This window comes from Thrips palmi, unplaced genomic scaffold (assembly GCF_012932325.1).
Source record: "Thrips palmi isolate BJ-2018 unplaced genomic scaffold, TpBJ-2018v1 HiC_scaffold_6, whole genome shotgun sequence".
Lineage (NCBI taxonomy): Eukaryota > Metazoa > Arthropoda > Insecta > Thysanoptera > Thripidae > Thrips > Thrips palmi.
The window spans coordinates 3,655,669-3,683,004 of NW_023144633.1; the positions used below are offsets into that span (position 1 = coordinate 3,655,669).

Here is a 27,336-nt window from a genome sequence, read left to right on the forward strand (position 1 = left end):
GACAGGCCTGTCCCGCGGACTGCCTACCCTCTGATGCGCGGGCGGCGCGCCACGCCGGTAGTGCCGACTAGGGTGTCTTCGCTAGCGCAGTGCCAGAGGGTAGGTACTCCGAAGACAGGAAGGCTCCTAAAATCCCAAGTCTAATGGAACGCATTACGAAGACACATTGGTAAATGTTGCAAAACATGCAAACCTCGAACCTGTCCAGCCCGCCCCACCATGCCCCACACTGCCCAGACGCTTGACGTCCCTGCGTTCCAAGTTGACGAACCCTCCATGCACAGCCCCAGCCCCGCCTTGCACCTTCCCCGCCTCTTGCCGACTACCGGCCGCCACCCACTCATCCATCTATCCATCTAGCCGAACCCTTCCTTCTCCAGCTCCAGCCAGCCCTCCTGGAGTCCTCTAGGGTCCTGGAGTCCGCCATGGTTGGAAATATCTGAAACGAAATGTCAATATTCGGTGCGAGGCACACGGAATCCCCAGTTAAACCGTGAAAACCAGGTACCGTGACGTAAAACACAATATCGCTCGTTTTGTCACATTTTTTGTCTTTCTGTGTGGAAATGACACATTCAAGTGGTGGCATGTACTGGTGTCGTCTGCTTGTTTGTTGTTCTGTCTCGGAGACACTTGATGCTGCGTTTTGTAGCCTTCGGGAGACTTGTTTTGTTGAAATGTTCTCGTTTTCAGCATGGACAGTTGTGACAGAGGCGCGAGGAACGGCAGTTAAAGTTGATACAATCAACAACGATTGTGGCCGCATGTTGAGGTTAAGAACCCTATGATAAGATTGTGTTGGGGTTGTTGGGGTTTCCCACCCTAGCGTGAAGTCCTTGCTTTTCTGCTTTGATGTAGCACTTGTCATATCGTATCAAATGAGATTCCTGCAGTCTCCTTTATTCATGAACATGTGTGAATTTGCGGAGGGGGTTTCAATTTCATTATATGTTTTATCTTTCTAATTTTTCATTTTTTTTTTTTTTTTTTTTTTGACAGGTCAAATTATACCAATCATGTTTCTTTGGACACGACGAAGCCTACGCTACTATATTCGCCACTTTCGAGGATTGTTTGTTTTATCATGCTGTGCCATAGCAGTTCTTACTTTTGTCATCGTCTCTATTTTATTTGCCCGAACAATATTAATCCAACATCGTCTAGATGTAAAGCTCGGAGCTCGAGTAGAAGAAAGAAGGGATCTTGTGGATGAAGCTCGTAGTCTAGAACGAGCTGAACGTCTTGCAGGTGCTTTAAAAATTCCCACTGTGTCATACAAAACTGATCACCAAGAGACACAAGCATTTACAAAAATACACGAATATCTTCAGAAAAGTAAGTACATAGTTTTTCTTTCTCAATTTTTTTATCTCTACACTTTTTATTGTTTGTTAATTACCCTAACTTGACTCTTTTTTAGGTTTTCCCATTCTTCATTCTCATCCAGCTGTAAAACGGGAGATAATAAATGACTTAAGTTTATTATACACTGTACATGGGACAAAGTCTGGCATCTTACCCTATCTTCTAGCATCTCACTTGGATGTCGTACCAGTGAATGAAAAAGATTGGAGTGTTCCGCCTTTTGGAGGAATTATTGTAAACAACAGCTACATCTACGGACGTGGGGCAATTGATGATAAGTGTGGGGTGCTTGTAAGTAAGCTGAAATGATGCGGCTTATTGCACACTTATTAACAGCAGTATTGTTTAACTCTTCCCTGTATCTCATAACTTATATACATATCTTGTGTATTTTCTACATTCCTTTTAGGGTATAATGGAAGCTTTGGAATATATTCTTGAAAAAGGTGATAGACCTCATCGAACATTTTTCATTGCATTTGGCCATGATGAAGAGGTAAGATTCTGAAGGCATTCTTCTTAGTTTTGGGCACTGGGAACCATGACTACACATTTATTATGAATTAACAGGTGTCAGGCAAGCGAGGCGCACAAGAAATAGCAAAGCTGCTAGTCAGCCGTGGGGTGAAATATCTAGACTTTGTACTGGATGAGGGATTTCCTGTAAGTGATGAGCTAATACCAGGGACCAACAGACCAATTGCTATGTGAGTACTGAACCAATGACTGTAAGCTGTAGTACTTCTTTTCATCTGTGCTTTAAATTCACTGGCACTGTTTCTTCTCAGGCTCGGTGTCTCTGAAAAAGGTATTGCCACTATTGAATTAAGTGTGAGTGGAGCACCAGGGCATTCGAGCTTCCCTCCTGCCGAGTCTCCCATAGGGATTCTTTCAGCTGCTGTCTCTCGTTTGGAAAAAAGCCCACTACCCTCTATGTTTGGACATGGTCCAGAGAAACAGATGTTTGAATACCTTGCACCTCATGTAAGTACTTATGAAAATCAGTCATGCAAAAGACCCACTTCAGCTGCTAAATGATTGACTTTCCCTTGTCAGGTCTCCTCTGCCTACAAAACTGTCTACAGTAATTTGTGGTTCTTTTCCCCAATGATGGAGTATAAAATGGCCAGCCAGCCTATAACAAATGCTTTCATGAGGACAACAACTGCAATAACAATGTTTCAGGGTGGAATTAAGGTTTGTCTTGTGTCTACCCTTATTTTATCCAAAATGTTCACTTGTAATATCACACACACCATTTTGCAGGAAAATGTTGTACCACCATCAGCATCAGCTCTAGTCAACTTCCGGATTCACCCAGCCCAGACTGTCAAGGAAGTGTTGGCTTACACTAAACAAGTAATTGATGACCCAAGGGTGCAGATGAAAGTAAAGCGATCAAGAGAGGCCCATCCAATATCACCCCATGATGCCCACAGTGTGCCATATCAGATGATATCAACTTCAATCAGAGAAGTCTTTCGCAATTCCATTGTTGTTCCAGGTAATTAAATTAAGGCTTTGTAACACTAATAGTTACTGTCAGATATGATTTACGCCTCTATCTCATGCTTTTCTTTATCTTTTTCAGCTGTTTTTATCGCTAATACTGATACCAGATGGTACCTTAATTTCACATCAAATCTCTATCGATTTTTGCCAACCATGGTAAGGCTCAGTGATGTGTCACGTTACCATGGTCATAATGAGCGCATCTCTGTAGAAAACTACCACCAGTCTGTAAGTTTCTACTACCGTGTTATAAAAAATGCAGATCTAATTCTCTCCCAAGGGTATACTACCCGTCCCTTTTCAGCTGAATTGTGAATATGAGGATACATGACCTCCTCCATTTGCATTATCATCATTCCTCTCTTAAGTTCAGACTAGCAAACAACTGCATACTGTCATCTGTAGATTTTAGAATGATATTGTTCATTGTTTTGAAGAAGACAAGGCATCAGAATGTGAAACTCTTGTTGTCATTTTCCTTAGTAGCTCATGGCCCATCAAAGTTTAGCATACTTTTTCTGGAAGAAGGGATGTCTATTAGATTTTTAACTAAACCAAATTAGCCTTGTTTTAGTAATTATGTGAGTGTCATTTTTAGTGAGCTTCTCAACAGCCTAGTTTGCTACTTTGAACAATTAATTAATCAATCAAACCATAATGACTTGATCTATTTGTTATTGTTGTTAAAATAATTTATGAAATCCTTTTTAAAAGAGAGTGAGGGTAGAATGCACCTCTAGCATGAAATTGAAGTTCTTTGTCAATGCTATGAGACACAACAAGGGTATGTTCCTTCAAGCCCTGGCCTTTCTGTTGTGGTTGCCCCTTCACAAAAGATAATGGACCTAATTGTATGGTTTTGATCCTTCTTCTAACAATGAGGCGTGTAAGGTTTTCTCACCAAATCTGAACAGAATCAGTATTAATACTATTTTTTTGGACGGATTTGTCTTTAATAAACCTCAGCTTTCTATTTAGTGACTGTACCCTATAGTTAAATAATTTCAATGTATTTTTTACGTCTTTGTGTCCTTTATTTCTGGGAGGGTAATTCTGTTGGCTCAGTCACTGACTGAAAACAGAGAATCTGGTGTATTTGTTATTTAGAGATTGTTAAATTGAGAAGTTTTGATACAGAGGAGGTGTCATTCATGGGTACTCAACAGGGTGCAGTTAACAAAATTGGAATTTGTGATAATTACTGCTTATGAGAGATGTCTAAAGTAGTATGGATTGGGGCAGCCTGTTTTCTTGCTCTACAGTCACCTCCATGTCATTCTTTAATCTATTGTTTTGTCTTTCTAAATGTAAATTATTTTGGGAAAGAGCAATGTGAAGTGTTTTTGTTTAGTTGATCTCAGGAGAAGAGGCAACTGCAAAGCAAAATCTGAGCACTAATTTTGAAGTATATGGTGTGAAATAGGTAATATAAACCAAGCTGAGCAAAGAATGTTACTGAACAATATTTGTGCTTCTTGTAAGAGACTGATTTGTATTCTGAAAGTGCCTAAGGAAAATGTATCTTTTGTACATATCAAAAAGGCAGTTGCACTTTAAGTTACTCACTTCTTATGTTGCAGTCGGTCTATAGTTCGAAATCAAAAAAGCTATAAAGGTTGGATAATCTATTTACTTTAATTTTTAGTCTACTGTGTCTAAAAAAAAACATACACAATGTGGAAAATGTGCCAGAGGGTACAGTTACTACACTTATAGAAACTGAGGAGGGATTCAACTATTTTGTGCCACTCAAAGTTAATAAATAAAATAATGACTGGTATGTGAAATAGAGCATATGTACAGTAACCCATCAGAGTACATATTTGTATATAGGTATAGAACAAATTTAGTACTTGTATTAAATTTCAGTTAATAATAATTTAAGCTATGACTGTTTCTGTGTTTCCACAAAGGCAAGTTCATGTAACAGTTGTTCATACTTTGCATGTGCGCCTTTTGGCAACAAAACAAGGAAGATAGGCTGTACATATGTGTATAGTATCTTTATGACCATGAAATTCGATTTACTCCATCCATGATTTAGGAGCTTGGACTAGTCACTTTAATTAAATAAAGAAAATTAAAGCCCCAAACCATATTGTTTACTTAAGCTTACTGCCTACCTTCGTTCATCTACTCATTGGCTGACTTGAGCCTCTAGGCTCCGAGGCCATTGCCCCCCCCCAGAAGTCTCTCTCTCTCATCTACTCATTGTGGTAGATCTTAGACACACACACACACACACACACGCACAATTCTCTGCACTTAGTAATTTTAATTCATGACTGAAGATCAGAGATAACGTGAGGAAAGCCTTTCGATTCCGATGCGCGGCGCGCGCTGCGGTTCGTACTGCGCGCGCTCTGCCAGCTGACAAGGCAGTGTTGCCAGCCCCTTCGCCAGAGCCGATACTTCTCTGCTGCCACTAAGACTCACGAAATGTTCCTATTTCAGCATCCCTGTTCATTGGATCGTTTGCTCAGCTTCATGCAGACAAGCAAATTTCGTAATTGCAGTTACAGTGTAGAGAACTCAGCACGATACACGTGTGCCAACCATCACCCGTAGTACCCAACCTCCCCCTCCACCTATTTTGGATGGTGGAGGGGATCCGCATAGCTCATCCACCGCAACGATGCGATGACTACCAACCCAACCTTCCGTAAATGCACTGCCTCTAGGCGCGCTCGGCATCAGGCGCGCTATGCTAACCCCCACCACGCCACCACGAGTAGGGAGCTTGGCTATGGGTGTGGATGGTGGCGTTCTAAGCTGTCAAACATGGCGCACCTCGCAGGTGATCCCATGGAAATGAATGGAATATCTGGCAAAAAGAAAGATGACTTGGAGTCTAAAGAAAATTTATGGTGGGTAAATGCTCTGAATTGTCGATTTCTTATCTCGGTACCAACGATTGGCTCGTCGGTGCCTTCGCTAGCAACGCGCGGTGCACGAATGACTCATACGCCCCTGTCTCTGCGCTTGGGGTTATGTTACCTATGTGGACATTTAAGTTTTGTATACCTTTTGTTTCTGGCCTTTAAAAACCCTCGTAGATTGTTTAAATTTATTTATTATCGAGAATAGCATGTGAAGCTGCACACTTTGCCTTGCTTTGTAACGAATCTCTTTTGTGTCGACCTATAAACATTAGTGTGACACTTAAAGGTAGACACCAGCTCCTGTGTTAATGACTTTAATTCGTCATTTGCACTGTTAACTCATGCTTCGATCTTGTTACCTCATTTCAATTCCCTGAGGTTTTGCTTTGGTGCTCGTTTAGTTGAAGGTCATGCTCCATATGGTTATTTCAATGTCTTTGTCTTTTGTGCTAGGTCTGCCATCCTTAGTGAAGTTCAAAATACTGGGAATTCAAAGTTGCCATCCAACAAGTCAGTTCTCGTCCTAGGTAAGCTGAAGTTAATTCATGAAAACATGTTTTCTAGGTCTTCATTTATTTTCTTTGATCTTAACACAATTTTGCTCTATTTTGTACTCTCTGAAGGAGACAGTGAGTCGGGTAAAACAACTCTAATTGCCAAACTTCAAGGTGTAGAAGATCCTAAAAAGGGTTCTGGCCTGGAGTATGCTTACATAGATGTTAGAGATGAATACAGGGATGGTAAGTGTAATTTGCATTATGCTAGTATACTGAACGTTTTGATACATTGTCTGATATGTTTGCGTTATTTCTAACTATTTCGTCTTAATAACATTTGATTCTACCATTTTCAGACCATACACGGTTGGGTGTCTGGGTCCTTGATGGAGATCCAGCTCATGGACACCTTCTCCGGTATGCACTTTCGGAAGAAAGTTTTCCACACACTCTTGTCATGCTTGTAGTTGCCATGACTACTCCATGGGGAGTTCTGGATCAACTACAATCTTGGGCAACTATATTGCAAGACCACATCGACAAGCTTAAATTTAGTTCAGAGGAATTACATGATTTCAAACAGTCAAGTAGGTTCCTTTTCCTGTCTAAATAGTTATACTCTTAATTCAGAATGTTTTATTGCCTCATCTTGTCTTAAAAAGATCCAAAATTCTTGTACCTTCTCAATTTTTAATCATACTAATAATGTTTTTGTAAAAATTGTTATTTTTAGTAACCAAAAAGTGGTTGGACTATGTTGAACCTGGAGATGAAATGGACTCAAGTGCTGCGCTTCGTCGTACGTCTCGAAATATGGACGAAGAGCTAGGTGAAATGCCTCTTGGTGAAGGAATTCTCACACGGAATCTGGGCTTGGATGTAGTCGTTGTTGTAACAAAGGTATTTTACCATTAATTTATGTATTATATGTTCCTTTTGCCACGTAATCTAAATTTTAAACAATCTGTTAACAATTTCAGACTGACTACATGTCAACATTAGAGAAGGACTTAGATTACCGAGATGAGCACTTAGATTTCATTCAACTGTGGATTCGGAGATTTTGTTTACAATATGGAGCAGGGCTTTTCTACACTTCTGTTAAAGAAGATAAAAATTGTGACCTTCTTTATAAGTATTTAACGCATCGAATTTATGAATTTCCTTTTCGAACTCCTGCCCTTGTTGTGGAGAAAGATGCTGTGTTGATGTAAGTGTAGATACTATACTTATCATTTGAGCTAATGAACCTACAAATAATATTGCTTTGTATGTATCTTTGCATTTAAAAAATTGTTTTCTTTCTTTATTCTTAGCCCATCTGGGTGGGACAACAAGAAAAAGATCAGCATTCTTTATGAAAATATGCAGTCAATGAAGCCGGATGATTATTATAGAGATGTAATAACTCAACCTGGAGCTCGGAAGGTAATAGACTCTTTTTCCCCTTTGTTTCACATTTCAAAAATCACTGTCATTGTTTCCCATTTGTATCCTATTTTCAATTAATTTACCCTTTATTATTTTCAGCCGGTTACGCGGGAGGTTGAAACACAAGCAGAAGATGAGCAGGCTTTTCTGGCTCGACAACAGCAATCTCTTCAAGCGGGAGTTCCAGCTGGGGTTCGTCAGGAATCACCTATGAGAGCACCTCCCTCAGTGACTAAGGCAGTGGATCGTCGATCGGTAGGGGCACCTGGTGTTCAAACTCAGCTAGGATCGCCAAAGAAGGTAACACATGTGCCAGATATAATTGCACCACTGCACTCTTACGGATCACTTCTTCTCTCTGGTAATGGTATTCACTTCACAAGTATCTGGTGTTAGGTCAATGGTTTCAACAACACCTCATCAAATTATGGTATTTTCACCAAAACCTACTTTATCAAATGTAAATACGGTAGTTTCTCACTTCAACAGTATTATTGAATATTGATATACTCCAGTAAAATCAAAATTGGTTTCATGCATATGTTTTGTTTTTGTTTTTTAAATTTTTTTTTACAAGAATTTGTTTTGAATTAATCTTGTGCCTAGACAGCCTCCAAAATTGCATCTAAATTAGTAAATTGTGCATTAAACTGTACATATCTTTAAAAACATTGAACATTGTGGTGCTCTGGTGCATGTGTTACTCTCAACTTAGATTTCACTGTGGTTTGGATGGAATCCTTGGTAGATCTCTAAAGTTCTCTTGCTTTTTGTCAACCTATTGTCTGAATTCATTTATCTGCTAATTTCTTGGGCTTTGAATTTCCATCTCTATAGCCATCCCTTCATACCATTTTCCTTAACTGATCCTAACTTTGATTTCTTTGTTTAGCTTGATGGCACTAAACCGGGTGCTGCTGGCGGTGAGGGTGTGCTCGCGAACTTCTTCAATTCTCTGCTGTACAAGAAGACTGGAAACAACAACCCTACGTCTCCAGCACGGCCAGGAGGTAAATCTTTCATTTATTTTGTTTTTCCTCTTTGCTTTTTTTGTAAGTTTAAAGGCTTAAAGGCATTTCTCACACCTGTTTTTTTCTTTCAGAACAATCTAATAATATTCCACCTGTGGATAAGGCAGTTGTACGTTCAGATGCAGCTGCTGAGCTGGACAGACTTACTCGCAACAAGAAGCAGCCAAGTTTAGAGCAAGAACCTAATTCATCAGAATGTTGAGATCACATTTTCAGGAGGCTGGGTTTCCGTACCTGCCTTCGCCATGGTACTACTATTCTTAAATGCTAATTTTTTTTGTTTGAACCTGGCTGGCAATGTCCTTTACTTAGCACTGGATCATTTGTCTAAGCTAGCACCAGGAACTTTGGCTGTAAACCCTGGAGAGATTAGCATCGTATTTAAAACTCACAGCCAGCTTTGGATGCTCATACAGTATGGTTTAGATATTGTCAAAAGGGGAAAACAGTGTAGGGGTAAATTATTTTTGTGGAAAATATGTGCAAAGTGCTATTTTGTCCTGTTCTAGCATCAGTATGTCAACATATTTGATGGAGGGGATATTGAATCACAATTTGTGTGTTTGTAAAGCCACTATGTTTGTAAGAAACAATGGCTCCTTCTGGCTGCACTTAAAATATGCATATTCTGTGATACTGTTGGTTTAGCTTCTGTTCAAGCTCTTGTTGTACATAAACACAAATCATGATAATAATTCTTTTATCCTAGTAGAGCTCAGTTGAATGAAGCAACCATTTCAGGTCTTCTGTTTTAAATTTGTTTTAAGTGTCAAGCTGTAATTATTTTGACAAATTCTTCTAAAATAGAGATTTTGTGAGTATTTATATGTTTCTTGTGTACGTGTGAGCATTTTCCATAGCAGTTGATATTTATGTACAAGCTAGGCTTTACTTAATTTTTACCTATTAACACTTTTAGTGTTACCAGGCAGTAATGCACTGACATCTCCATATTGCCTTTCTTGTTTGAATTCTCGAGGTGCCTTATGTAAATGTCTGTTGCATTAACTTGCTAGTGCCTGTATCATATTTTGTGATGAAATGAGGCTTATCAAATTTTTCTTACTCCAAATCGCTAATGTACTTGATTTATCAATTTTAGTTTCTGTGTCCTCTAATGCTATGCTTGACATTTCTGTACCAAGCTGTTTTTCATGTGGTACATTAATTTATCTAGATGTGACCACAAGGTGAAAGTCATACGCTTTCCTGGTCGGTTTCAGAATTGCATTTTGTGTAAAATTTTGAGACTGTTATAGCTGTTTGGAACGAACGACACCAAGAATCTTCTAGTTAGTTCAGGCAAAGTTTACTCTTATTCATGTGCTGTAAATAACTTTATTCTAGGAAACTCCTACCCATTTTATGTGCAACCTCAGAACATACTTACCTTAGGCTTAGCCACCAATGCCTTTTCGCTCAAATACAGAAAGTGGAGTGTCTGTGGTTTATTTTATTAAAGAAAGTGGATAGTTTATGATATGCATTTAACAATTTTCTATCTATCAAACTATTTTTTGTCTGCAGGTGCATTTTTTGGGATCTATTTCTTACTAACATGTCTAAAGGATAAATCTCAGGGAAGTGCAATGTCAAGTCCTTATTCACAAAACAAGTACTAAGCTTATTTATTTTGAATTGAATCCAACTTTGTAACAAAACCTTTTAAATAGAAAACTTAGCGGTGGCAATTCAAACGCAGCTGCTAAAATGTAGCTAATGAGGACTGAAACTAATCAAATATTTGTAATGGCTGTTAAAGCATCTCGTTTATTCTCTAATTCTACTTATGCAAGATAGTGGGAAGTTGACGTCTCTTCTTTTTTTTTTTTAAATATATACATACAAACATATATAATTAATCAGACCAAATGTTTTAATATTTATTGGAAGTCTATGCATTGTAAACCAAATTTGTCAGCTTCATCATACTGTCCTTCAAAATATTATAGGCTCTCAACGTTTCGTATTTGGCAGATCCAAGCACCAAAAACTTTGTTATGTTTTCTGAGTTTTATAAAGTGTACATTTTGAAAGGATATTTAAATAGGTAAACTTTTACAATAAAATTTAAAACAAAAGTGTATTTTAATTTAGCCATGGAGACAGTCTTTACGACTTAGCTTCCTTCCCCAGAGGGAGCGACCGCTCCACTGTAGCACCCGGGCTCGACTGCAAGGCGTGACGGCCGTGACGGCTCACCGATGCCGATTGAGGTTGAGGCACAGTTCTGAAATTTTTGTCACCAGAGTACCTGAGCGCCATCTGGTGTTTGGCATCGAATTATGATGTAGTCAGCGATCCCTTTGCCTTTCCTCGGCTGGTGCTCAAGTTCGTCGCCAGGGGGCGCTGCGCCCATTGTGCTCCCGTTCGCTCGCGGAGGCTGCTCCGCTCGCTGATTTGACTAGTCAACGACAATCCCTTTTGTTCATGGTCGTTGTTTCGATCTGGACCAAATTTCCTCCCAGCTGAGCTGCCTACGGTGAAGGGGCGGTCGAGAATTCCCAATCGAGCCTCCCCAGGCGGATTTCCAAGGGATCCGTCTGGCGATCGGAAATTTTGATCACGTGATCGGTCACGTGACCGGTCTGGACCAATCAGAAGCCTCCATTTCTCCGAAAAGTGCCTTTTTGCGCTGTTTTCACCGATTTTCGGGCTGCTGGGCAGCCGGCAGGCTCGAGGCAGCGGTGGCCGTGGGAATTTTTTCTGTGTTGATTTTTCAGAATTATTGAGGAAGAAGATTGATTAGTGGTAGAGACCAAGTAGTAAAATCAGAGAGCGGCGCTGCCTACGCGAGCAATCGGCAGCGCAGATGATTCAGCGCCACCTTGCGGCGGCAGTCTGAATGCAGACGCTGGCATCGACTCAGACACATGCCGCACTGCTGGAGTCTACAGCTGAAGTCCCTGGCGGGAACACTGTTCAGCTGTGAACGGACCGATCGCGAGCAATCAGTAACTTGATTGTGAAGATGCTGAGGCACTAGTCAAATCGGCGAGCGTAGCTACCACCGCGAGGGAACGGCACCAACCAAGCTACTGGCGGAAGCGCGCCAAAACCTATTCGGGCAGTGACATCACAAGTACCATCACTCTACGATTGATCGCGCCACTCAGTATCATGGATAAGATAGGGGGAAAGCGTCGGACGGGATTAAATATCCTGAGTCATTTTCCCTCTGACAGTTTTGGCAACTGAGCGCCATCAGGTGGTTTGAGTTGAACTCTGTTTCCGACGACCCAGCGATCCCTTTCCTCGAACAAAGCTCTCAAGTTCGTCGCCAGGGAACGCTGCGTTCGCTCGCGGTGGCAGCGCCGCTCGATGATTTGACTAGTCAACGACCATCCCGTTCCCACGTGATCCATGTTTTGATACGGACCAAATATCCTCTCCTCAGATCTCAGAGCGGAGTAGGGGCAGCTGAAAGTTCCCCATCGTGCCTCCCCACGCGGATTTTCAAGGGATCTGGCTGGCGATCGAAAATTTGGTCACGTGACAGGTCTGGACCAATCAGAGGCCTCCATTTCTCACAAAACTGCCTTTCTTGCTGGTTTCCATCGATTTTCGGACCGCCGGCCCGTCGCGGTGAAAGGTTAGGTTAGGCTAGTGTATAGCGGCTGAATCATGAAACCGAATGAAAAGAATGGGAAAGTGGGAGGGGAAGAACATTTTTGATGCAGTTAAATCAGTGCCAGACATTGCCACCGCGAGCGGCAGCCCTAAAATCATGCACAGTGCCCCCTTGTGGCGGGCGGCTGTCAGCAGAGGGAAGCCCCAGCAGGCGCTCCTCGCTCTGAGGACGTCATCAGCTGAACGCCCTAGCGGGAAAAGCAGTGCAATCCGAGAAAGAGATCGGACGACACGCATCCAGTGAACCGAGTGTGGAAATCTTGACCGACTAGTCAAAACGGCGAGCGGAGCTGCCACCGCGAGAGAACGGTAGCAACCCAGCTGCTGGCGGAAGCGCGCCCAGAACCCATTCGGGCTGTGACATCACAAGTACCATCACTTAAGATTCATCGTCCTCTCACAGCACACACAAGATGGCTGTCAGGGTAAAGGCGCCGGTTGGAATTCAATGTCTCTGGAATCGAATCCCGGCGATGGCTACTTTTTCCTTCTAAATCTTTTATCCCTATTCTTGCTCAGCGCCGGGACGGTAGACCACCCCTTTGGCACGTCACAGGGAAAATGTGCAAAATACAAGACATCAGAAAACTGTCACGCCTGAGAATCGAACCCAGGTCTGAGCCACCGAGACACCAGCTGGACACTGCCTTTAACAGGCTCGACACTCATGGCCTCACCTAACCTTTCAAGCTAGTTTTACGCTAATATTTCCTTCGCAATTTTGTAATGCCATTGTTAGCACTGGGAGTAAATCTTTCTGGAAAGACACATCCTGGGATTGCAAATAAATAGAACATACTGCTTTCAATATTCTTTTCTGTATTTCAGGTGTTTAACAAGGTAGTTTCGATTTCTATTTTGTGCACATCTACAGTGAATCATATGTATCTTACAAAATTGTATCTTAACAAGCAAAAGGGGGAAAATAAAAATGGAAAAAGATAGTTGGTAAAATATCATCACACAAATTATCAACCTAATGGGTCTAGAAAGAACTGAGGGAATTTCAACTGTTGAGAAATCGAGCTGACCTCTTCAGTAGTATTTTATAATGATATTGTTCAAACTTCAACTCAGTGTTTTTCCTGCCACAGAAGCGGATGACCCGTTTCAGTGCAGATACAGTTCAAACAAAGTATTTTTAACTAAATTTCTCATGGACATGTCATTGGCAGAAGCACATGCATAGGTAGGATTGCTACAAAAAGATCACTTCATCATAAGAAATTCATTGCTCTTCAAAACTGATATAATTTGATTTAAGCAAGCCTTAGTGCTTTCTGAGCTAGCACTCGTACAGTCTTATTTGATTTAAAAAATAGTTTCTGGCTGGAATTTCCTACCAAACATATATTGATAAATAGCTTGGAATATACAGTATATTAATTTGGTATTGCAGCATTGTACATATTTTTGTGAATTGTATGTGGAGAGTTAACTTACAGGTATGTTAGTTATTGGAACATACAATCAACATTAAACATAGAGGTACTTCTGCCAAAACCCAAAGAACCAAAACTGACATCAGAATGAGCAATGTTTGGTTTCTAGAAAAACAGTCAAACTAAAACAAATTTGGAGATGTAAGTGAAGACAAATGATGGAGATTTTGCTTATGCTATTGTAGTCATTTCAAAAGCAACCTGCTTTAACTTGAATGCAAAATCCTCCAATTAAATAGTATCTTGATAAGTGATAATGGTTATTTTTCCACACGTGATTTGAAAGATGATAAGTACATAGACTATACTGACGCTTAAGCAACAGTAGTATACAAGAAAATAGGTTTTTCCTTTAAGGAAACAAATCACAACTACTCTCTTATCAGTTAAAAGCAGTAATAATTATTTAAATGGATCTCAAAATAAAATAAAACAAAACAAACAGATTTAAGATTTTTAACAACTTTTTGAAACTTAATTATTATTTTTGCTGCAAGGGGTAGATTGAAGAGAGATGCACAAACATCATTCATCAAAAATCTGGAACTATATTACCTCTTAGCCACTTAAAACCTTTTTAAACTATATTTCACTAGAGATGTTTTTAGAAAAAAAAACAACATTATTTAGTCTGAGGTAAAAGTCAAAATGATGTTAGTTCATCTCTATCTTGGATTCGATTGAATTCGTATGCAAGTTCAGAAACAATAAATAGCAGAACAGAGCTCTTGTGCAACTAAAACAACATAACAACTTCCGAAGTACAGCCGGCACAATGAAAACTATGATTATGCTTTCTTCTTAAGGTGTAGTATCACAGTGAAAAATATTTTTAGGGGGGATGATTTGCTCTCTAATGTTTTGCATCCCCAAAGATTGCCCCTGTCCCATTTAAGAAAACAGCACATTATATTATGATTGGTCAGGAATCAAGATCCTCTAAGCTATGTGTGTATATTGACATTCACATTGCTGATGAAAAGCAATATGGCTTGATTTACATATGTACATCCATACCTTACATGACACACATGTACATTAGACATCATTCAATACAATATTGATAATCAATAATGATGATAATAGCACTAATTAACATAATTTAATTTACTTAAGACATAATAATATGAGACCAAACAGTGCCAATGTGGTCACTCATTGACACAAAGGTAATAAAAAGAGGACCATTCTGCGGTTCTTGGAACATAACCATGCGTGTACAAACAATCAGACATTCGATTTGATAAAAATTATTTAAAAGAAATATATGGAGTAATAACACATTTTCATTAAATCTTATATACACAACATATCAGACAATAAATATTGTTAATAAATCTACATTTCTATATAGGACAAAAACAAAAACACTTAAAGAGATGATGGGAACAAACAGGGGACAGCTGAGACATAATAAAATGATAATAAAAATGAACTGCAAAGCTTCCCCCGCAGAGATATTGAATACATCAATACTTCACGACTAGTTTCAAAATAGGAACACTGCAGTCTGTGGCCAGGCCACCTGCAAACTGTCCTCAACGTAAGGCAATACCTGATCACAAGTTCCAACAAAACGAAAAACGAAACAAGTAAAAACGTTCTACTGAGGAGACGCGGCGTCTCCACGCCGACGAGCACCTTTCCATCCCAGGCTTGGAATGGCTGGAATGGGATATGTGTGAGGCCGGGCTACGCGGCCAGCCCCTCGCCGCGGGGCGTGGGCGGGGGCGGCGCCCCCAGGTGACTGGGCGGTGTCGAGGTCCTCTCCAGCCTCTCCATGGCGTGGTGGCCGTGGTCGTCCTGGGGGTCCCTGGGGGGCTTGCGGTCCAGCTGGAAGTCCCACATGGACCGCGGCAGGTCGGGAAGTCGATCGGGAAGTCTTTCCTGCAGGCGATCGTGGAGTCTTTCCTGCAGCCGCTCGGGTAGGCGGTCCTGCAGCCGGTCCTGAAACCGGTCGTGCAGGCGGTCTTGCAGGCGGTCCTGCAGGCGGTCTTGCAGGCGGTCTTGCAGGCGGTCCTGCAGTCCCTGCAGCTGCGGCCTGAGCATGGCGCCCAGGTGCAGCCCGGGGATGGCGGGGTGGTGCGGCGACGGCGTGCCCGCCCCCGAGTGCTTGTCGGGGGACGGCGAGCCGGGGGGCGGGCCCTGGCCGTGGCCCTGGCCGTGGCCCTGGCCGTGTCCCTGTCCGGAGGGCGCGCCGGGCGGCCGCGGCCCGAACGGGTTGAAGCCCAGCAGACCCGCGTACTTGGAGGCCTGGCCGGCGGGGCCGCCTCCCATGCCGTTGCTGAGCGGGTGGGGGCCGTGGGGGCCGTGGGGGCCGTCGCGGCCGGGCCCCACCGCGCCGCCGGCACCGGGCATGCCCGACATCTCGCTCAACTGCGAGACAAGAGACACACTCCGTTACACGGCGAAATCACTTTACTTCCTGCAATCGAGACATGGAACTCGTTTTAGGCACAGCCAGCCACAGCAACCTTAGTTTCGGCGCGGTTCGCCGCCAACCGAACAGAGATCAGCAAGTGGTCCTCACCTTGTGCTGCATGCCGTTAAGGAACGGGGCCGGAAGGTACGGGTAGAAAAGATCGGGCCGCCGCTGCAGGAAGTCCGAATCTTTTGGCGCCATGGGGCCCGCCATGGGAGCCCCCATGGGCCCCGCCATGGGCCCCATGGGGGGCATGGGCAGGTCGAGGGACATGCGCCGGCCGCGGCGGGAGGCCCCGTTGTTCCACATGTGGGTGCCCATGTGCACCTGCAAGCAGCAAACCAGCCCTCCGTTAGCCTGCGTCAGCGACGGCAACACCCCGGCCACGCACTGCCCGGACGCCGGCAGGGTAGGCAACCCATCGGGCACCAGTGGCGGAGGGGAGCCAAGCACGGCGCTACGGCTGCGCGCAGTGCTCAACTCACACACAACACACAGGGATACGCTACACGTTTCACTTTCAGGTTTCAGAATCATCATCCTCATGCAAGCAGGTCTGCAGACCTCTAACGAAGCTCATGCAGGGCAGTTGGGCGTGCAATGTAAAAGGGTGGCGTAGTATACAAGGAGGAGGAAATGCGTGCAAGCAGAGCCGTTGGTTAGTCGACGTGCTGAGAAAGAGAGAGAGAAAGACAAGTGGGGTGCAAGCCGTGAGTGCGACAAAGACAGGAGATGAGGCACTCGAACTAACGTGGCGAGTGGGGTGTCCGACTAACAACAACGGTGTGACGTGAGGCAAAATATCAAACCACAAAAAAAAAATGTATAAACGAAAATAAAAGGTCCATGCTCTACACGTTGTTGGATCCGGAGAGAGAGAAAATAGTTACCTTCAGGTTGCCCTTAGTGGTGAAGGCTTTCTGACACACATTACAGCGGAACGGCTTGTCGCCAGTGTGTGTCCGCATGTGAATTTGCAGGGCTGACGAGGACGAGAAGTTCTTATTGCAAACATGGCACAAGTGCTTGGGCATGCCTGCAAGACAGAGCGCACAGCCCCTTTAGTAAAGGACGTCGAGAAACAAGGAAACAAAAAAAAAGAGATTGTGGTGACGGCAAGGCGGGGAGGCTAGGGGAGGACAGTGCTGCCAACCACGCTAGAGAAACTCCCCTCCAGGATTTTACAGGTGAAAACACGGTTGGAACTCCCCCTGTTTTGGCAACACTGCGAGCCCAAGGACCAAGGAAACGCTAGGAAGTGTGGCGGGACAGTCGCGGCTAGTCCAGGCCGGCCCGATTCCCGATTGGGTCCGCCACTTTGGCTGGCCTGGCTCTCTACACTGACTCTCTAGACTGACTCTCTAGCCTGGTTGGCCGGAGGCAGCCGGAAGGGACTGCAAGTCCAGGAGGATGTGAAACCGTTTCCGGGTTGTTAAAGGCAAAGTCGCCGGGGCATTGAAGGGCACCGGCAAAAAAAGGTCGGTTTGATGGCGGCTCATGCTTCAGAGGGTCCGGAGAGGTTCCGGCCGAAAACAGAACGACTTGATCTGACGCAATGAGTGGCGAGTTCCTAGTCAAAGATGGCGGACCGCGCCGCCGGGCCGTTCGAGGGGGGCGAGGCAAAGAGCGAACAAGACTGCTTCTACTTGGAGAGGAGTGGACGGAGCGGTCGCAGAGGTTAGTCATGAGAGGGGGATTGTTATTCACAGGCACGGAGCATGCCTGGCAGCTCAGTGGTTATGAGGTCACATGCCAGCCGGACCATGTTAGGGATCTGCGTACGTACTGGCCACCACAACCATCAACGCCGTAAAGGTTAATGCGTTGAGCGAACCCACGCAAGAGAAAAGCTACCAGCACTGTGTCGAGTCAGGGGTTCGAATCCCGACCGGGGATCTGTTTCGCTCGGGAGTTCCGAAGCAGAGTTCCAGGACTCGGCTGACTATAAGCAGCGGGCGTACGGCCTTGGATAGCTCAAATCGGAAATATAATTTCTGCCAGTGGCTATCCGAGGCCTCAGCCAGCTTGCGAGGTATAGACAGCCGAAAGCCTGGAGCTCCGCAGGCAAGTGACGAACCCCTGCCGCGGCACGCGTGTCAGGCGCCACGCCTAGCACCACCGAAACAGGTTCAAGGTGCAGGGCTGATACTTACTGGGCTGTCGCTTGGGCACGGGGGGGATGGCCCCGCCTTCGGGGGGCGACCGCTTGCCGGCCTGCGCTTGGGCCTGCGCCTGGGCCTCCTTGAGCACGTCGGCGGGCATGGTCATGCTGAGGGCCAGCGGCAGCGGCGCGGACACCCTGGGGGACGCCCTGGGGCTCAGGCTGCGGGCGTCGTCCTGCTTCTCCAGGAGCGGCGACGGCGACCCGGGCCGCCCCGACGCGCCGGCTCCGCCGTTGGGGCCGGGCGAGCCGGGCGTCTGCTTGGCGGACTGCGGCGAGGGCGCCGACAGCGACGGCTTGCCGCCGGCCTCGAACAGGCGCGGCGGCATGTCGCGGATCTTGTGCGTCAGCATGTGCTGCTTCATGTTGCCCTGGAACAGAGAGGCGGGAGGCTGCGTTAGACGACCACAGGCTTGACCGGCCGAGTGCAGCGGCGGTGGCGGTCTCGCAGACGAGGGGAATTCCCTAGAGGACCGCAGTGGCTGCGTTCGAAACGAATGCCTCTCACTGCAGGGACTGCGTTCGGAAACACGTTTCAGATTGGCAAGTAGCGGAGGCGGACGGCAGAGCAAGCAATGAGAAGGGATTTAAATGTCAACAACTTGGTGCGCTGCTCCAGGCGTAGCCCTCGGCGTAGCCGCGTGGCTGGGGGTGTCTCCTTACCAGAAAGTGGCGCCACAGGAAGTCAGGGGCGTATCCAGGAGGAGGGAGCAGCAGTGGCGGGCCAGCGCGGCTAGCGAGGCGGGCCCGGGCCTGGGCGGGCCCCGCAGGGGGTCTCCGCCGGCGACTGCGGGCTGGCCGGGCAGGCGCGCCGCGCTGCGGGGGCGCCTGGCTCTGGCCAGCCTGGCGGGGGCCGGGGGGGCCGGCCCCGCCCCTGCCCCCGCCACTGCCGCCCCCCTTCGCCTGGATACGCCGCTGATTCCTGCAGGAGGAGCACGCCCCGGACTCCCCCGGCTGCAATGCATAAAAGACAACGCCTGGCTGAGCTCAACATGGACTCGACGCGTTACGCGGGGCCTCGCGGGTACAGTTCGCTCATCAGCCGGCAGAGAGCGCTCAGAGCGCGGCTGGGTCCGAACCCGAGGTTCGTCCAGGTTTGTCGTGGTTCTCAGGCGCGCTGCCTCGCGGGTACAGTTCGCTCATCAGCCGACAGGGGGCGCTCAGGGCGCGGCTGGGTCCGAACCCGAGGTTTGCCGAGGTTCCGAGTCCGGGCCGACGAGTGGGAAGGGCACTGCAATGCAGCAGCCGGACTAACTGCCTCTGCAGGCGATGCAGGCAATGCATCGCAAGGCGGTGCCGCGCTGCCAGGGCTGCCACTGCACTGCCACGGCAGGGCCGAGTCGGAATGAGGCGGACTCAATTTCACGCTGCGATTCGAGGCGAGGCCCGCGAGGCCCGCCTGGGAAACCAAGTGGTGACACTTGATAAATATTCCTCCTCCTCCCCGGGGCTCTGCTGCTGGGCTCCGCGCGGGCCGGGCCGGGGCAGCAGCACAACAATAAGCGCGGATTTATCAGGGCGCCATCGTTTTGGGCGCCGTCCAAAAGCATCGGTCTAATTTCAGAGCACAAAACCGCGCGCCGCCGCGCCGCCGTCATCATCGAGTCCACGGCGGCGTGCTGCGACGGCCCGCTTGTCGATACCCCTCGCGACAGCGCGGCCCGGCGGCGATACCCCGCGACGGCCGAGCGCCTCGCCGGGTAGGCACGCCCGCGCGGCGGCCGCGTCCGGCGGGCGGGCACAGCTGCACGGCGCTCCAGAGGGCCAGGCCAGCCGGTCGCAGTGACCTCGCCCACCTGACCGCCACCTGGCCGCGAGGTGGCAGCACCGCGCGCCGCCAGGACGCCGCCAGGACGCCGTCAAGAGGACGCCGTCAGCGCGCGGCATATGTCAGTCATTAGCGCGGGGTGGGGGCGGCGCCGAAATGGGATCATCCTCGTGTCAATGACTCCCTGGCACGCCCAGCGCGCCCTAGCACGCCCCAGCGCGCCCAGCCACCGACCTGGCCGACTATTATTACGCGCACAGGTTGGCACGCCTGACGGTTATAAGCCGGCTAAGCTGGCCGCCCCGAGCGCGAAGCCCGAACGTGGAGGTTTACCTCCGCCAACGCACCACGCCGCACAGTGGACCAGGAGACCGGCGCAGGCGGCCAAAACTCTAGACGCGTTTTGAGCTCCAGAGTCGCTCAACAGGACTCGAACCGAACGTGTCACCCCACCCATGGATTCCTCGTTCGGAGGGAAATCCATTGGTGGGGTCACACGTTCGGTTCGGGTCCCGTTCAGCGAGTCTAGACCTCAAAACGCGTCTAGAGTTTTGACCGACTCCGGCCCACTGTGGGCCGGGGCTTTTGCTTCCGAACGGATGAACGCGCGAGTGACGCCGATCTGCAGCGGCGTCGATGAGCGCCACTCAGCCCAAGTGCGCGACGCGGGGCGCGGCGGGGAGGGGCGGGGTGGAGGGGACATTCGACGACCGCGCTGATTAAAAACTCAAGAATAATTGGATCCACGCCAGCGCCGGACGGCGAGCGAGACGGTGTAGGCTCGAGGGAGTGTGGCTGTGTGAGTGAGAGAGCGAGCGCGCCGATGACACGGTTGCCAAATCCGCCCTTCAAATCGTGTATCGCGACAGCGCGGCGGCGACCTGTGTTGTGTGCCACTTCGCGGTGGCGCGGGTTCGATTCACAACGACCTTTTCCTTATTTTTCCGCGACTTGTGCCTGCTGTCGGCTTCATCCTCAGAGAAGCGGCCGAAACGACAATGTCATTGAAAACTACAACGAGAAAAAAAAATTGTCGTCGGCGTCGATGATACAAAGCTACTATCCAACGCCCGTCTCTTCATCCATCCATCCATCCGTCCTCCCTAGCCTATCCCAAATAGAAATACGACAATGCGACGACAAAAACCCAATCGCCGAGAGGACAGAAAATAAAAAACAAACGAATGGAAGCAAAATAGAGCATCAATGGCGGCGGCGCGGCGACGCGACGTCGCGACCCTTTTCCACCGCATCCACTTGAGCCCGGCCGGCTATCCGTACCTCCAGCACACTGAGAGTCCTTTCCGTCGCTCCGTCTCTCTCGCACCTATACGGGACGCGCCATGAGTGCGAGAGAGACAGAGCGACGAAAAGGACTCTCCAGGCCGCTCCGGCCCACCTCCGGCAAGCAGCGTCATCGCGACAGCGTATTAAATTTCCATCGGCCAGGACGATGACGAGGACACGATAAACGGCACGCCGCACGCACAATGCGCCGGGCCGCGCGCGGGGCCGTCTCTCTCGCACCCGGCATGGGACGCGCCGCCGGGGCGAGAGAGACAGAGCGACCAAAACGACTCTCGGAATCCGTGTCGCGGACGCGGCCCGGCGGTACATCACAGACCGCTGCTGCTGCTGCTGCTGCCTGCCATCACCTCGCCCCTCTCCTCGCGCCCCACTCCACTCCACCACCAGCAGCGCGGCGGCGGCAGCGGCCAGGTGAGGGGTGCCTCCAACTACCAATGGGGAACGGGGGTAAGAAGGGGTTGGGTCGCGCGTATGACGGTGATGCAAGGGAGGGGCCGGCATTCATAACGCAATGGCACATTCACTCACACTCTCTCAAACACACACACACTCGCCCGCAAGACACTCTCTCTCTCTCTCTCTCTCTCTCTCTCTCTCTCCTCTCTCTCTCTCTCTCACACACACACACACACGTGCGCGACCGAATCAAAGCGGCGTCCCTGGCTGGATGCTAGCTGGTCAATCTGCATATTGGACCGACGACGCGGGGCCGCGCGGGGCCTGCGCGGGGCCGCGCCGTCCGCGCCACTGCGAGGCATGATCGGTCTGGCACTCACCTTGGTGGAGAAGCCGCGGTCGCAGATGGTGCACTTGAAGGGGCGCTCCTTGGTGTGCGAGCGGTAGTGGATCTCGAGGGCCGAGTTGCAGGCGAACGTCTTGAAGCAGATGTTGCAGGTCGTGTTGCCGCGCACTGCAAAGCCCAAGTCCAAGCGTTAGTGCAATTCGTCGCGAATGGCGGCTAAAATTACAGAATCTTCCGCGGCCGCGACGGGGATGAGTCAGACGGCGCGGCGCGTCGATTTTCGGACGCGTTTACGAGCGAGTCGGCACGCCAAGGACCGAGGGCTCCGCGCCACGCGCCGCGCGCCGCGACGGCCGAGTGGCAAACGGATGGCCCGCTCGTTCCAAAGCATAGCTGGTCTGCAATCGGCCAGAAACAAGGGCGCCGCGAGCAGCCTTTATGAGTTGGCGGGGGGAAATGAATGAGAAAACGCGAAAGTGAGTGTTTCCCGGTCGGGTCGCGACGCGGCTCGACGCGCCGAGCTGGCCGTGCCGCGCGCACCCATCGCCCAACCAACCAACTTGAATTCTCAAAACAATACCCGAGGTCGTAATGAGTAGACAAGTGAGAAGGTTACTTACACTTACCCGCCGGGGACATCGGGAAGCCCATGGGGCTGAAGGCGGTGGAGGTGAGCACGGAGGAGGTGAGCGAGGACAACGCCGAGGTCATGAGGGCGCCGGGCGACACGGAGGAGCCCGAGGCCACGGCGCCGACGTGCGGCGGCAGCAGACCGAACCCGGAGAACAGCCCCGGCGGCGGGCCCAGCGACTGCGGCTGCGAGGGCACGCCCATGCCGATGGGGGGACTCGAACCCGGCGCGCTGCCGTGGCTGCCCAGGCTGCCGCTGGACTTGGGGGTCAGGTCCAGCGCGCCCAGCGAGCCGCTCTCGGACGGGCTGGGGCTGTTGGGCGGCTGGGAGGACGGCGGCCGCATCAGGTGGTGGGGCTGCGGCGGCGACAGGCTGGCCCTGGACACGCGGTCCTCGGACAGGCCGGGGCTGGCGCCGGGGCTGGCCGCCGCGGGGGAGCGGTCGCCGTTGACCAGCACGGACGGCCGCTTGGTGCTCAGGTTGAGCTCCTCGCCGGTGCGCATCTGCGACGCCATGGTGGTGATGGTGCGGACCTGGTTCTCCAGCGCGGCCAGCGACGTGGAGAAGTTGGGCATGTGTCCGTGCGGCCCGTGGGGCAGGCCCGACGGTGTGGCGGACCGGCTGGAGTTGCTGGCCGCGTCCTCGCCGTGCACGCTGTCGCGGTCGCGCTCTCGCTCCCTCTCACGCTCGCGGGAGCGTTCCCGGTCGCGCTCTCTCTCGCGCTCACGCTCGCGCTCGCGGTCACGCTCTCGGTCACGTTCCCGGTCGCGGTCTCGCTCCCGCTCTTCTTCGCGGGCCTCGCGGGCCTCGCGGGCCTCCCTGGCGTCGCGAGCGTCCCGGGCGTCGCGGTGCTCGGACTCGCGCTGCTCGCGCTGCTCGCGCTTGAGGCCGTGCAGCGGGTGGTGCGGCGGCAGCCCCGGCATGGCGGGGAAGCCGGCGGGCAGGAAGGGCAGCGGGTACCCGGGCAGCGGGGGGAAGTCCCGGATCTCCGCGGCGCGGATCTGGTCCAGCGTCAGGTCGGTGGGTTCGCCCGTGTGCAGCCGGATGTGCTGCTGCAGCACCAGCGCGTTGGTGAACTTCTTGTGGCAGACGGGGCACTGGTGCAGCACGCGCATGGGCGGCTTGATGCGGTGCACGCCCATGTGCGTCTTGAGGTTGCCCTTGGTGGTGAAGGCGCGTCCGCAGATGCGGCAGCGGAAGGGCCGCTCGCCCGTGTGCGTGCGGTAGTGCATCTGCAGCGCGCTCTTGCACGACAGCACGCGGTGGCACACCACGCACTGGTTGGGGTCCGTCAGCTTGTGCTCGATGTTGTCCACCAGCTGCTGCAGCTTGGACGTCTCCGACGTCTTGGTCACCTCGATGAGGCTCTCCCAGGAGTTGTCGTTGGAGCCGGGCCGCGGCAGCAGGCTGTTGTACAGCACGGGGTCCTTGGTGGGGTCGATGTCGATGGGCAGGCCGGGGATGGTGGGCGTGCCGACGGGCGTGCCGACGGGCGTGCCGAGCGGCGTGCGCGGCGTGTGGCTGCCCGACGACGTGCTGCTGGGCGGCGACAGGGCGTGCGGGAACACGTTGCGGACGCGCACGCTGCCGGGGGCGGGCTTGGCGGAGAGGTTCTCGGGCTGCTCGTCGTGCATGTCCTCGTCGGAGTACTTGGAGTGGCTGTCCAGGCTGCAGTCGTCGTACGGCGTGTCCACGTCCATCTCGTCCATCTCGCTGCCCAGCAGGCTGGCCTGCAGGCGGTCGCGCTCGTCGTCCCTCCGCCGCGACTCCTCGTCGTCGGCGTTCAGGTCCTCCCGGGTGGCGGCGTCCTCGCGGTCGCTGTCGCCGTCCTTGGCGTCCTCCAGCTTGACGGCGGCGCGTCGCGGCGGGCTGCCCGAGCGGTCACGTGATCTTGACCGCGACCGCGATCTCGACCGGGAGAGCGGGGACCGTCGCTGCAGGTTCATCGGCGGCGACCTGGACCGTGACCGGGACTGTGGCCTTGGTGACCGCCGCGGCGACCGCGAAGGGCTGACCGGCGACCGCGGCGAGTGGAACGGGGAGGTGGACGGCTTGCTGAGGTCGGCGGGGGCGTCCTGGTGGCCGGACTGGTGCGGGTGGTCCAGCCCGCGCGGCCCGAACAGCGACAGGGGCAGCATGGGCTTGAGGGGCGTGTGTGGAGGCAGCAGCCCGTGGCCGGGGCTGGGCCCGTGGCCGGGCCGGTACAGCGGCAGCCCGGGGATGCCTCCGGGCGCGCCGCCGGGGATGCCGGGGCCGCCGCCGGGGAAGTGGCCGGCGGCCGCGGCGGCCATGAAGGGGTTGTGGGCGGGGTGGCCCGGCGGCGGCCCGTGCGGCGGCCCAGGGTGGCCGGGGTGCACGCCGGGAGGCAGGTTCTCCAGCTGGCCCAGCTGCGCCAGCAGCGGGGGGTGGTACTTGTCGAGGTGCTCCGGCACGGGGTTGGGGTTCATCTTGACGTGCGGGAACTTGGCGCTATGCCGCTGGAAGTGCACCTTGAGGTTGCCCTTGGTGGTGAAGCGGCTGCCGCAGACGTTGCACTTGTAGGGCCGCTCGCCGGTGTGCGACCGGATGTGGATCTGCAGGGCCGAGTCCGAGCCGAACACCTTGCCGCAGTAGCGGCAGCGGTGCTTGTAGAACGGGTCGGTGCGCTTGCCGTCGTAGGGCGACAGCGAGCCCTTCTTCCGGAAGGCCAGCTCGTCGGCGAGGTTGTTGGCGAGCAGGCCCTGGCTCGCGTTGTCCAGCACCTCCTGCGCGCGCCGCTGCAGCATCTCCAGGGTGTTGGGCTCGTCGGGCATGGGCGGGTCCAGGTTGGTGATGATGGAGGACGCGAAGGACGCCGACACGGAGCACGGCGGCAGCCCCGAGGGCTGCTGTTCAGGGTGCTGGATGGGCATGTCTCGCTCTCGCTCGCGCTGCAGCTCGCGTTCGCGCTCTCGCTCCCTCTCCAGCTCCCTCTCGCGCTCGCGGGCCAGGGGGCTGAGCGCGGGCGGCGCGGCGGTGTTGGCCGCGGCGGCCGGCGCCGCGGACTCGCTGCTGGCGGGCGACGGCGACCGCCGTATGGCCTCCTCCTTGAGCTCGGCCTGCTTCTGCAGCGCCTCGATCTGCTGCTGCGCCTGCTGGACCTGCTGCAGCAGCGCAGCGGCGCCCGGCACCTGCGCGGCCAGGGCCAGGAGTCCCGCTCCGGGGCCGGCCGCGTCGATGGGCGGCGTGCCGGGCTTGCCGGCCGCCAGCAGCTGCTGGATCAGGTTGAGCTGCAGCACTTGCTGCTGCTGCAGCGTGAACAGTGTGCCCTGCAGCACGGCCAGGTCCTGCAGCGCTGCGGCCTTGTCCACGGGGGTGGGCAGCCCGGCGAACTGCGCCACGGCCACCTTGGTGTTCTGCAGCGCCTCCAGGGTCACGTGGCCCAGCGTGGTGGACGGCATGGCGTCGCTGTCCTCGCCGTCGACGCTGTTGTTGTTCTGCGCGTCCTGCCGCTGGCGCTGCCGTTTGTGCTCCTCCTTGTCGTCGTCGTCCTCCTCGTCGTCCTCGCTCATCGCGCCCGCGGCGTCCTCGTCGTCCCGGGTCGTCGTCGCGGCGGGCGCCGCCTCGTCCTCGGCGTCGTCCTCCTCGTCGTCGTCCACGGCGGCGCCGCGGACGCAGGCGTGCGCGAGGAAGTCCTCGCGGCCCAGGAAGGCGGCGTGGCACCGCCGGCAGCTCATCTCGCTGTCGGTGTAGGAGTCCGCCGAGTCGCGCGCCTCGCCGCCCGGGGAGCTCGCCCTCGCCAAGCCGGCCGACACGGAAGAGGCCTCAGAGCCCTCGCCTGCAACACCAAAGCGAGCGAACACGTCAGAGAGGGCTTTCACTCCCAGCACACGCCACAGGAAAACAAAGTCCGATTGGTGAACACAGTGGAAAATTTAGGCACTAATTTAGGACCGAAACACTCTTTTAAATTTTAAAACTCATGAAACTTTCCATTTATAATCATAACTAATTTCTAATTAAATTCCAATCAATTAATTTTAATAAATTTTAACTGCAGCAGCAGGGATGTTTCATAACTGTGTCCTACACTGTCCATAGTTTTGTCACTAACTTCAATGAGATCGTCTTCCGCCTATAGCACAACCGGTTAATTAATTAATGTTCCTAAAATACGACCCTGCGGCGAAATTAAGTGTAAACCGTACACAGGTACACGCAAACACGCAGACAGACAGACGGACAGACGCGGGTACACGTAGAGTCCTACGGGTGGCCCCGTTAAAGTCAAGCGGCAAATGGGAAAGCGTCTGCGATATTTAAAACTGTCCTCGACTCCAACACAGGCGCACGACGCACACGCGCTCACACACACACACACACACACACACACACACACACACACACACACACACACACAGTGCACTTGGCTTCGTTACCCCCTCGCAATAAAACTCATACGCATATCCCTTTGCGCCCCGACGCGCACTCAAAGTGTGGAGGGTTTTAATACATGCCCAATAAAATTTAATGACCGTCGGTATGGCGTCTTTAGT

General features: G+C 51.2%; 3 protein-coding genes across 8 annotated transcripts; 2 read left to right on the forward strand and 1 right to left on the reverse strand.

Moving 5' to 3' along the window:
- Positions 1-147: 147 nt before the first annotated feature.
- LOC117651894 (N-fatty-acyl-amino acid synthase/hydrolase PM20D1-like) lies at positions 148-4,970 on the forward strand. 5 transcript variants are annotated; one of them, XM_034396443.1, is made up of 9 exons: positions 148-504; positions 1,000-1,335; positions 1,421-1,656; positions 1,775-1,861; positions 1,936-2,072; positions 2,154-2,349; positions 2,422-2,562; positions 2,632-2,869; positions 2,957-4,970. In XM_034396443.1, the coding sequence occupies exons 2-9, from the start codon at positions 1,017-1,019 to the stop codon at positions 3,190-3,192; spliced, it is 1,590 nt and encodes a 529-aa protein (XP_034252334.1). In that variant the 5' UTR covers positions 148-504; positions 1,000-1,016; the 3' UTR covers positions 3,193-4,970. The 5 variants fall into 5 exon arrangements, with proteins under 5 accessions (XP_034252334.1, XP_034252329.1, XP_034252330.1 ...); XM_034396438.1 differs by lacking the exon at positions 148-504 and adding an exon at positions 537-772 and having other exon boundaries at positions 2,957-3,192; XM_034396439.1 differs by lacking the exon at positions 148-504 and adding an exon at positions 786-913 and having other exon boundaries at positions 2,957-3,192.
- Positions 4,971-5,590: 620 nt separating this feature from the next.
- LOC117651897 (cytoplasmic dynein 1 light intermediate chain 2) lies at positions 5,591-10,559 on the forward strand. Of its 2 annotated transcripts, none has more exons than XM_034396446.1 (10): positions 5,591-5,744; positions 6,213-6,286; positions 6,383-6,499; positions 6,613-6,843; positions 6,990-7,156; positions 7,237-7,466; positions 7,573-7,684; positions 7,787-7,987; positions 8,580-8,697; positions 8,790-10,559. In XM_034396446.1, the coding sequence occupies exons 1-10, from the start codon at positions 5,659-5,661 to the stop codon at positions 8,918-8,920; spliced, it is 1,467 nt and encodes a 488-aa protein (XP_034252337.1). In that variant the 5' UTR covers positions 5,591-5,658; the 3' UTR covers positions 8,921-10,559. The 2 variants fall into 2 exon arrangements, with proteins under 2 accessions (XP_034252337.1, XP_034252338.1); XM_034396447.1 differs by having other exon boundaries at positions 7,787-7,942.
- Positions 10,560-15,482: 4,923 nt separating this feature from the next.
- Positions 15,483-26,397, reverse strand: LOC117651987 (homeotic protein spalt-major). Its single transcript, XM_034396613.1, has 9 exons — positions 26,023-26,397; positions 25,111-25,809; positions 22,818-24,963; positions 22,226-22,359; positions 18,366-18,744; positions 17,103-17,248; positions 16,321-16,539; positions 16,109-16,166; positions 15,483-16,060 (listed from the first exon to the last, which is right to left on the reverse strand). Exons 1-9 carry the CDS (start codon positions 26,350-26,352, stop codon positions 15,483-15,485), a joined length of 4,689 nt encoding a protein of 1,562 aa, XP_034252504.1. The 5' UTR covers positions 26,353-26,397.
- Between the last annotated feature and the right edge of the window lie 939 nt (positions 26,398-27,336).

Bases quoted from the DNA above. Each gene is read 5' to 3' on its own strand.
- LOC117651894 (XM_034396443.1), top strand. From the start codon at position 1,017: ATGTTTCTTTGGACACGACGAAGCCTACGCTACTATATTCGCCACTTT. The intron at 1,657-1,774 runs GTAAGTAAGCTG...CATTCCTTTTAG, and splicing joins ATGATAAGTGTGGGGTGCTT to GGTATAATGGAAGCTTTGGA. The intron at 1,862-1,935 runs GTAAGATTCTGA...ATGAATTAACAG, and splicing joins CATTTGGCCATGATGAAGAG to GTGTCAGGCAAGCGAGGCGC.
- LOC117651897 (XM_034396446.1), top strand. From the start codon at position 5,659: ATGGCGCACCTCGCAGGTGATCCCATGGAAATGAATGGAATATCTGGC. The intron at 7,467-7,572 runs GTAAGTGTAGAT...CTTTATTCTTAG, and splicing joins GAGAAAGATGCTGTGTTGAT to CCCATCTGGGTGGGACAACA. The intron at 7,685-7,786 runs GTAATAGACTCT...TATTATTTTCAG, and splicing joins CTCAACCTGGAGCTCGGAAG to CCGGTTACGCGGGAGGTTGA.
- LOC117651987 (XM_034396613.1), bottom strand. From the start codon at position 26,352: ATGAGCGAGGACGACGAGGAGGACGACGACGACAAGGAGGAGCACAAA. The intron at 25,810-26,022 runs CCCATCGACGCG...AACACCGCCGCG, and splicing joins CCGGCAAGCCCGGCACGCCG to CCGCCCGCGCTCAGCCCCCT. The intron at 24,964-25,110 runs GCCGCCGCGGCC...ACGCCCCTCAAG, and splicing joins CCGCCCACAACCCCTTCATG to CCCATGCTGCCCCTGTCGCT.